The sequence below is a fragment of the Primulina eburnea genome, chromosome 18 (assembly GCF_022965805.1).
Source record: "Primulina eburnea isolate SZY01 chromosome 18, ASM2296580v1, whole genome shotgun sequence".
NCBI lineage: Eukaryota > Viridiplantae > Streptophyta > Magnoliopsida > Lamiales > Gesneriaceae > Primulina > Primulina eburnea.
The window spans coordinates 11,700,964-11,711,552 of NC_133118.1; the positions used below are offsets into that span (position 1 = coordinate 11,700,964).

At 34.9% G+C, this 10,589-nt stretch overlaps 1 protein-coding gene across 6 annotated transcripts; it reads right to left on the bottom strand.

Annotated features, from left to right (window-relative positions):
* Positions 1-822: 822 nt before the first annotated feature.
* Positions 823-9,736, bottom strand: LOC140819305 (uncharacterized). Of its 6 annotated transcripts, XM_073179314.1 has the most exons (13): positions 9,553-9,736; positions 8,091-8,152; positions 6,140-7,784; positions 5,394-6,025; positions 5,010-5,291; positions 3,988-4,060; positions 3,582-3,902; positions 3,288-3,500; positions 2,643-2,735; positions 2,441-2,548; positions 1,473-1,757; positions 1,263-1,367; positions 823-1,170 (listed from the first exon to the last, which is right to left on the bottom strand). In XM_073179314.1, exons 3-13 carry the CDS (start codon positions 7,769-7,771, stop codon positions 880-882), a joined length of 4,035 nt encoding a protein of 1,344 aa, XP_073035415.1. In that variant the 5' UTR covers positions 7,772-7,784; positions 8,091-8,152; positions 9,553-9,736; the 3' UTR covers positions 823-879. The 6 variants fall into 6 exon arrangements, with proteins under 6 accessions (XP_073035415.1, XP_073035416.1, XP_073035413.1 ...); XM_073179315.1 differs by lacking the exon at positions 9,553-9,736 and having other exon boundaries at positions 1,575-1,757; positions 8,091-8,188; XM_073179312.1 differs by lacking the exon at positions 9,553-9,736 and having other exon boundaries at positions 8,091-8,188.
* Positions 9,737-10,589: the final 853 nt, after the last annotated feature.

The following is a 10,589-nucleotide window of genomic DNA, read 5'->3' on the forward strand; positions in this document are numbered from 1 at the left end:
GTATCGACGGCTGGCAATAGGAGTAATGGCTACTCCTAAGTTGAGATACACCGAACGTCTAGAAGTCTGACATTGGCTGTCAAGACTTTCCTATCTTAAATGCAATGAATATCAATCTGTAAACAAAGCATGCTTATATTCATATTTGAATATCACAATGATCTTATATATGTAAATACAATGCTATAATCAAAGCATAATCATGTTACAAGCACTACAACAAAAATGGCTTTTCGCAGCGCGCAAATTCACTTTCCGCAGCGCGCATTGCACGCTGCACAACTGCAAGCTGTTGAAAGTTTAAGATTATCAACGGCGTGCGCTCACACGCCGCAGATACTACTATCCGCGGCGTGCGAGCGCACGCCGTTGATAATCTTATCAACGGCGTGCGTATGCACGCCGCGGATAGTAGTATCCGCGGCGTGCATACGCACGCCGTTGATAGTGGTATCCGCGGCGTGCGAGCGCACGCCGTTGATAATCCGTTGAAAAGATTATCAACGGCATGCGAATGCACGCCGTTGATAATATTATACGCGGCGTGCATGATAAAATTATCCGCGGCGCGCAACGTATGCTGTTAATGTTCCTATCCAATATACAAACAAATTCTACATCGTTCTTTTGCAAGCCGATAAAATCAAATTCGTTAAAATAAAAATCAATTGAATGGACAAAAACAATAAACCAAAATTTTGCAAAACATTAGTGTAACTTTAAGTTTAAGCAACACAAAATTGATAAAAGCCATTGTTTTTCATTATATCAAAACGGAAAGTCTGAAATCCAAAGCAAGATACGAAATCGGTAACAACTAGCTGGTACATATATAACAATGATTAAACTTTCAATACACGCAAATCAGTAGAATATGTATCAATCGCACAATACTACAAATTTAGATAACCATGCGACCGTGCTTCCTATCGCGTCCTCGAGAAACTGCATTTCATCATTTGGTCGAATTAGGTCCACCTTCGCCACCAAAACCTTATCAACCCAAACTTTCCAACAAGATCTACCAAGAACAACGTGATGCACTTTTGTGTTTGGATCTGTGGATGCAATTCGACCTTCAGCAACAACTAACTCATCAGCACACCAATGAAGCAGCTTACATTTAGTATTAGCACGAATATCTCCACGACTCACATTCCTCAAATTTGACTGTAAATAAACAATGAAAAGTTTTTTATTCAACCGTGTCTATTTTTGTAACAATTTTGTTGTTTAAACATACATAATTTAAAGATAATTACCTGAGAAACATGATCAAAATCACCATTTTTCTTGGCACCAATATCGATATCACCATTGCTACCAACTTCATTCCCGATACCACTACCAATACCACCACTAGCAACCTAATTTACAATCAAATCGTGTCGAGTGATGTAATCATGATAATTCAAAAGCATTTAAGTGTGTATATATATCAAATATATTTTTTATATGTTGTTTTTACTAACCTGTTCTTGCTGATTTTGTTTATTCATACTTTGTAAAAACATGGACCTCATTTCTTGCATTTCTAGCTGATTTTGTTGCATTTGTTGTTGAAAGCTTTGTACCATAGTTTGAAGTTGTTGAACAGTTCCATTTTGTTTCACAGAAGCTCCAACTTTCGATGGCGTAACTCCAAAGCCCATTCCTCGCACTCTACCCCGAGCTTCCTTGCCAAACACATGGCTAATTGCATCATCAACAATGTTAGTTGTGTTTTGAGATTCACGTGGACATTCTTGTATTTCTTTCTGCAAAAAAAAAAAATTTATGAGAAAATAGCATAGGTATCTGCAAGAGTCAAGAGAAATAATCGGATTAAAAGAACTAGTTTGAAGATTATCATCTCGTTTTCTATAATGCACATACTGTGTCAATACTTAAACACCAAAAACACTAGCATGGGCTAATCCATTTTGTTTTATCTCATTTATTTCACCCACGGGTAAGAATTTCTCAGTGGAGGTCACGTGTAATTGTGAAAGTGTAATGATTGAAGATCAAAAACCTAAATAGTCATAATACATGGTTAACCATATCTATGCTGCAATTAACTGTGCTAATTACGATATAATTAAGCTAGGTGATATCGAGCAGTTGAAAAGGGAACTAGCCAACAAGAAAGACCAAGCAAAGTTATAATGTGCAGCTGCATCTCTTTCCACATTATCCATCTCTTTGTATTCTCCTGCATTTTTTTATAAATTGCACATTAAACACTTATTTCCCAATATGTTAACTTTAACAGCTATGTTTGTTATGTGTGGTTATTTCAAACAGCTACGTGTGGGAGACACCAACAGTTTTACAGAATGGAAACCAATGACCAAATATGTACTCTACTTCAGAACAAAAAATGCCATGTTAATTCCATTTTCCTAATTACACATTACCTTATACAAGAAAAATGGTGCAAAGTTAATCTAATCATTACCATTTTCTCTGCAACAGCTTGAGTACTAGGCTCTCCATTTTTTTTCTTGTGACCTTCAATCCAAACTTGCGATCTTGTAATTTTTGTATCTGCCGGGCTTCTCTTTTCCTTTAATATAGAAATATATACAAAATCGTTAGAACATAATTCAAAAAATGTATATATCACTAATTACATAAATTATAAAAAATAAAAATTTTACCATAATGTGAGTCAAACGAGCGTATCCTCTCCGGCTCATTGTGTGAATGTGATCTTGTTTCTTCCTCATCGCTCTAAATTTTTCACTCTTTTCCTGAGATTAGTTAAAATAGCACAATCAAACAGTTCAAAAGATTAAAACTTAGTAGTCTCTTGCCCAACCAAAGCAACACAACCAGGAAAATTGGACAGAACCAACAGGAAAGTTCAACACTGTAATTATTAGAAACATTAAGGGTCAGAACAATTATTAACACTAAATATTTTAAGATAAGTTTGTTATAGAAATTAAAGACAAAAATGGTTATACAGTAACAGACATGCAAAATAAATTAAAATTCACCAACTCATTTAGACCAAGCTCCCCCCAAAAAATTCTTAATATATGCCCGGAGGCCTAATTGAGTATTCAGACCATTGTTGGAACTTGGAGCAAGCCATTTTGTCAAAATCTTCATGAATAATGAATCTATATAGCAAATCACAATGCCTTGTGCTTTTTAAATGTTCCACAAAATGCTGGACATCAGATGTCAATTAATGTTACTAGCTTACTCAAGGTTTAAAAGATCTAAGTAGCACCAACAAATTGAAAGGTAAAGAAAATGTATGAAATGACCATAAAAGAGCCCAGAAAAATTCTCACTTGAAAGTTAGGTGATAATGTCCTCTTTACAAACAAGTCCCACTGATTTTGGTCCATAAATTCAGGCTTCAAAAGATTGAGATATCGTGAAGCCAGTCGACTTGAATTAGCTTCTCGTACAAGTATTTGCAATTTAGATTTCCTATCGCGCCACAATTTTGCCAACTTTTGAAGAATTGATTTCTTTTCACAATCCTCAACTTTGTAAGTCAGCTGTATATTAAATAACAAGATAATATGTCTACATTTTGTTATGAAAATGGAAATGAAAAATTAAGTAACTAAATATATTACCTGAAGACAGCTCCACATCCTATCTTTCACTTCTTCGCTTATGTCATTCCATCCATTTAATGTATAAGGCACAAATTCTTTTATCATGCAACCTAGGAAAGAAGCGTACTTCACTGAATTATCTCCAACTGGCTGTCCAAACTCATTACGCTCCAGCTCTTTACACTTGTCTTGGCCACTAACCATTTTCAACTTTGATGCACCCCGTCCTTTTTTCTTATCTGTTTTCTCATCATCAATTGGTTCTTTACCATGCAAACCATGTGATGAATTAGCTGAATTGTTAGAATCCATTCTCGATAACCTATTAGATATATTTTCCTGTAAAATGGAAAAAAGATACATTGAGATGTACTAGTGTGCTTTAGTAAAATAAAACAATATCTAAAATAAATAACAATATCACCTGAATTTCATCTACAGATCTTTTGCTACGTTTTTTGACCATTTTGCTCATCTTTTGAATGTTATTTAATGACCTGATAAACATGTAATATGACATGATGCATCACTGAAAATAAACAAGCAAACAAATATATTAAACAAGCAAACAAATAGTTACATAAACTATTAGAAAAAAATGTATCAATCAAAATAAATAACTATAAAATCTATCCCTAAAAATTTCTGTCATGTCTCTGTCACATCGATTCCCTCACACTCATTCCTTGAGTACGGTTCTTTCTCAGTAATGTTAATCTCAAGTAGGGACACATCAAGAGGTGTTGATGACGTATACGCATCTTCTTCAAGCACATTCATGTTATTAATACCCCGAAGCGGCGCTTTTAGCAACACATACCAATTTGGTTCATCATCGTCCCTGGAATAAAATACTTGCTTTGCTTGTGATGCTAAAATGAAAGGATCACTTTCAAAAGTTTTTAGTCCTTGGTGTAAGTTGACCAGTGTAAAACCATCTTCAATTTTGATACCAGTTGCAGGATCAGCCCAATCACACCTAAAAACAGGCACTTTGAAAGAATAATAGTCTAGCAAAACAATATCCCGTATAACCCCATAGTATGATAGTCTTCCTACTGTATGTGAATTGTCATTAGCATTAGATTGACAAACAGTATCGGCTTCAATTGAAACACCACTATCTTGTGTAGACCTTCCAACATCAATTGTGTGGAACCGATGTCCATTTACAATATATCCCGTATAAGATGTAACGTGCTTTCTTGGACCATGTGCTAGCCATTGAATTCGGTCTGAAGAGTTAACATGATCCTGTTTTGATAACCATTCGACAAATGTTTCCATATGTTGCTTTTGCAACAACGTTTCGTTACTTAAGAAACGTTGATCTGTTTGTTTAAGCTCGTCAATGTGCATCCTAGTTAAAATAATTGAATGGAGATGTTAGAATACACAAGATATGTAACAGATCAAGACTAACAGTATGAAACTAACTACACTCACTGTAAGTAAGGTTCAACTTCTGCAGTATTGAACAACACATATCGATGTGCAGCTTGTAACACGTGATCCTCTAAAATCTTTTCTTTCCCTTTAGAAATTGGACGACCTTCTGAAAATCCATATTCCAAATCATCGTTCCTATTAGAACGAACACCAATACTAGAAGCATTTTTAATATAAGCACTACAAAATGCCATCCGTTCTTCTGCGAGGTAACACTCAGCTATGCACCCTTCTGGTCTTGCCCGGTTCTTCACATACCCTTTTAGTATTTTCATAAATCTAAATCACAAAGCAAAATTCACATGAAAATAGTGTTGATAGCAAAATCTAAATCTTTTTATAATATAAAATTTGTCAAAAAGATTAATGATTATTTTATACCTTTCAAATGGATACATCCAACGGAATTGGACTGGCCCACACAAGCGAGCCTCTCTTGCTAAATGAATTGTCAAGTGAACCGAGATGGTAAAAAAAGCGGGTGGAAAATACCTTTCGAACATGCATAGAATTTCAGCAATATTCTCCTCGAGTTGTTCTAAACGGTTCCTGTCTAATACTCTTTGACATAATTCATTGTAAAATGCACCCAACAGAAGTATAGCAGTGCGTGGACCTTTCGGTAGAAGATTTCTCAATGCTACTGATAGCAATTGTTGCATTAGAACATGACAATCATGAGATTTCAGCCCAATAAGCTTACGCTCTTCTACAGAAACACAGTTACCAATATTTGAGCTATATCCATCGGGTAACTTTATTTTCTTCAACCTAGAGCAAAATACATCCATTTCTTTTTTAGACAGTGTGTACGGGGCAGCAGGCAAATGATATTTATTTTCTCCTTTTTCTTGAGGATGTAATTCTTGTCTAATTTTTAAGTGTACCAAATCTTTGCGAGCATTCACACCATCTTTGGATTTTGTCTTCAGGTTTAACAATGTGCCTATGATGTTCTCGCAAACATTCTTTTCAACATGCATCACATCTAAGTTATGACGCAGCAGGAGGACCTAAAGGTAACCATCAACAAGATTCATAGTGTTAGTTCAGAATATTCCCAACATTTTAGGAACAAAAAATAAAAAATTTGCAAAATCTAATGAATAGAGTAAAAAATAACTTACACTCCAATATGACAAATCGAAAAAGATTGACTTTTTCTTCCACCTTTGAACTGGTTTTTGTACCTCTTTTGAACTATCGAGCTTCTTCCTCTTTTTCCTCAAAGTGTTGACAGTCTCACCCTTTTGCTTTTTACCCCAGTCATTTTCAATATCTTTCAATTCATCGGCAATTTCTAACCCATTCAAAGGTCTAGGTTTCCCTTTACTCTCTTTTTTCCCATTAAACCACTTCTTTTTCTGACGAAATGGATGATTAGGAGCAAGAAATCTTCTGTGGCCTAAGTATGCAAACTTTCTACTATACTTAAGCCACATAGAACATATGCCTTCACCACATATTGGGCAACCGAGTTTCCCTTTTGTGACACATCCAGCTAGGTTTCCATAAGCTGGAAAATCATTTATTGTCCACATCAAAATAGCCTTCAGATTGAACATTGACTTGCTAAATGCATCATACGCCTCCACACCGGTGTCCCACAACTCCTTCAAATCCTCCACAAGGGGTTCCAAGTATACATCTATATCATTTCCCGGTTGCTTCGGACCTGGAATCAATAATGTCAGCATAAGATTTTCCTTTGTCATGCACAACAATGGAGGAAGGTTATAATTGACCAAAATAACTGGCCAGCAACTATATCTAGAACTAAGGTCACCAAAAGGGTTGAATCCATCTGTTGCAAGACCAAGGCGGAGATTTCTAGGATCTGATGCAAAATCAGGCCACTTATGATCTATTGTCTCCCAAGCTACCGAGTCAACTGGATGACGCATCATATGATCTTGACTTTTGTGTTTGGAGTGCCAAATCAACTCTTCAGCCTTTTCTTTTGATTTAAACATCCTTTTCAGTCTTGGTATCACTGGAAAATACCGTAGGACCTTTTCAGGAACTCCTTTACAAACTTTGGTGGTGACTTTGTCTATCTTCCATCTCGAGGATCCACACTTTGGACAAGAATCCAGATCTTGAAGCTCCTTTCTAAATAGACAACAATCATTTGGGCAAGCATGAATCTTCTCATATCCTAAATCAAATGGTTTCAACAACTTTCTCATCGTGTAAACAGATTCTGGAAGTGTGTTGTTTTCTGGAAGCATGTCACCTAAAATCTTAAGGAGCTCATTGAAACTATTGTCTGTGTGACCATTAGTAGACTTGTAATTGTATAGTGTGACGACTGCCGACAACTTTGTGTAAGATGTACAACCAGGGAAGAGAGGAGTTTCCGCATCTTTTAATAAATCATCAAACTCATAATCCTTTGTCTCAGATATAGTGTGTCCAACCTCTTCTTCCGGCAATAAAACATCCTTATATAAGTGATATGCCTCTCTACTTTCATCCTCTTTCTGAACTCCTCCTGAACTACCCTCAGCTTGAGATTGTGAGTTATAAGTTTCACTATGGAAGACCCAAATAGTGTAAGAAGGATCGAACCCCTTAATAATCAAGTGGTCGTAAACTTGGTCAAATTTCATATACTTCTTATTTTTACAACGCTTGCAAGGACATAAGATTACTTCACGTGTTTTTGCATAGTTCCTAGCTTGTGCTATAAAATTTTTTACCCCTTCTTCATACTCGGGTACAAGCCTAGAAGGAAGATGCATCCATTCCTTATCCATCTCGTGCACAAACCTTTTTCATTTGTATGAAATAATAATGAGATTTTATCAATACACATACACAAAAACACATATATATAAACGATGATAAATTAATTTATATGATATAATTACGTAGGTGTCAGATGTTATCCCAAATTTTCTTTCCCAAAATATTCCCAACATTTTTATAAGAGAACACCACATAATAAATTTAAAAAAAAAACTTAAATACAAAAAACTTATTTATACATCATTATATTTTAAACAAATAAAAATCATGTGTCAAAGTAGTATTGACCATCCATGTAAAAATAATACACACAATTAATATTTATACCTGCACACAGATTGAGCACACTTCAGAACTCCAGCCGTGTTAGCTAGTCCAAGCAATACCCCCTTGTATAAGCAAATGTTCATAGTATTACAAGAATGGCGACTCACTCCAGCAATGTTAGCTAGTCCAAGTAAAATATTTTCATAAGATTTTTTTTTTACAAAAAACTTATAAAAAGTTTTAATTGTGAGAACACTATTATCAAATTCAAACCACAAAACTACACTATTCCATTCAAGTTTGAAGCATGAGAGCCTCACAAGAGATCCAAAGAAGAATATAACAGGGTTTACCAAGAGCCTCTGATTATCCTAACAGCAGTGAGTATTTTAACTTTCAAGAAAAGCTCAATGTAATAGTAACTCTTAATGCTTATACTGTAATGAATGGTTGGTCATATCTGTTCCATAAAATCTCGTATAAGTGCTCAAGTCTACTAATTATTATTAGATTCAATGTAAAGTATTTAAAAAAAAACACACCATCTATATATAATTTGTATGATCTAAAAGTAATATATATATATATATATATATATATATATATAATAGTTTATTAAATATATGAAAAATCATACCAATAAAAATTAAAACCTATTTTATTATATAATTAATAATATTTAGAAACAACTTTCTATAGGTATTGTTTGACTGCTGCCGCAGCAACTAACTACTAGTATTAAATAGTCCATTGATAAATATCATTTCATGTAATATTTAATTGATTTGGTGCAAATTTTTATAATAAATTCCATAACAAAGCCTGCAGAAATATTACAATTCATCGAACACTTAACAAGATCATAGTACAACTTTGCCAAAAATCGATGTCCATAGCATAGCCTAACATCATTCAATGGATTCACCGAACTTCAGGTTCAAAAACAAAACTAAATCTAGCCCAACACAAGGATCCCAATTACTACAAACACAAACACGTAATCGTATATCGAGCCTATTTATATTACAATTCATCGAACACTTAACATGTGTAATTCAACCCAATATTTCCAATGTTAGTGTTCTACTATTTTCAACCAAGAAATGCAATATTACACCTGAAAAGACATTAAACACGAAATTGGCTTGAATCAGTTCTAATATGATGATTTTTCCAGCAGCAAAGTTCTATCTCCAGCAGCAAAGTTCTATCCAGTTTTGCGATTGAAATAAAAAAAAATATTGATGTTTTTGCAATTCAATTTCACAAATGTTCAGCCAAACCCCTAATTTTAACAACCAACCTAATCACTTATAAAGCCTTAGCATGAATCTGGGACAGAATAAAGGAACCCACGAAAACAAACATAAATTCCAACAATCCTACAGCCTTATTCATTTACTTCCATAAGAAATTCAACTTAGACTTAGCACAAATTTACACGCCACTCTTACCGCATATGATTCGATTTAAGGATGGTCTTGCACGATAAGAGGAAATCGATGGAAGGAATGTCGCTTACCTTTCAGATTAGGGCATGTGATGACTTAAAACAACACTAGAGACAGAGGCGGCGCCGGTGAAGAGGAGGTGGCGGCGGCGGCGAAGATGACGGATAGAGGCGAAGGGTTTTGGCAGAGAAAGTGGAGGATAGAAAAGAAGGAAAAAAGCGGGAATGTAAATAAAACTTGCGCGAAATGAAAATTGGGCGCATAGCTTTTTCGCAGCGTGTAAATAAATGCACGCCGTGCATAGTCCAGACACGATTTTTTTAAAAAAATTTGTTATTATTAACGGCACACGTAAAAATGCACGCTGTTAATGTCCGGACACGATTTTTTAAAAAAAAATTTGTTACTATTAACAGCGCACATAAACACGCACGCCGTTAATAATACTATTAACGGCGTGCCTTTAATGTGCGCCGTTAATAGTACGCTGTGAAAAGCTATTTTTGTTGTAGTGAAGATTTGAATATAATGCTATAAACAATTCATAACATGATACCATATATACAATAAGTCTAGTATGTGATTTTGGTTTGGGAACTCAAATAATATCTTATTTGAGTTGTGGCTTCCCAAACAAACATAGCTTATACCTTTCTTGTCGTCGAAGTCTCGAAGTTGATATCAAGTCTGTCAATCAAATAAGAAAGAGATACATTGATACATTTTCTATCAATCTCTATTCTCAATCAACACATATCCAATTAAATACTTGATCTTGGTATCATTTCAACTGTACAATCTCCATATTAAACAATCTATATCAATTCTCCCAATTCATAACTGATAATGGTATAAATCTGGTACCAATACCCAGTCAATTCAACTCTAAGATTCATAACAATTCTATACGGTGTCCGTTCTTAAATCCGTTTGCAATTATACGATGTCTAACATGTCAGAAACAACATATATGAATCATATCTGATTCCTTCAACATCATAATTTCAAGACATGCCAAAACATAGTAAAACTTACGTCCACGCGTAGCCTACAACGATAGGAACACGGTACCGAAGTCGGATTTCTGATAAGACGGACGGATTGTAGT

What these genes read in the sequence shown, in the direction of transcription:
- LOC140819305 (XM_073179312.1), bottom strand. Translation starts at nt 8,173, where the DNA reads ATGAACATTTGCTTATACAAGGGGGTATTGCTTGGACTAGCTAACACG. An exon ending in GATCTGTAGATGAAATTCAG is followed by an intron (nt 3,903 to 3,987) that starts GTGATATTGTTA and finishes TCCATTTTACAG; the next exon opens with GAAAATATATCTAATAGGTT. An exon ending in CTCGTTTGACTCACATTATG is followed by an intron (nt 2,549 to 2,642) that starts GTAAAATTTTTA and finishes TCTATATTAAAG; the next exon opens with GAAAAGAGAAGCCCGGCAGA.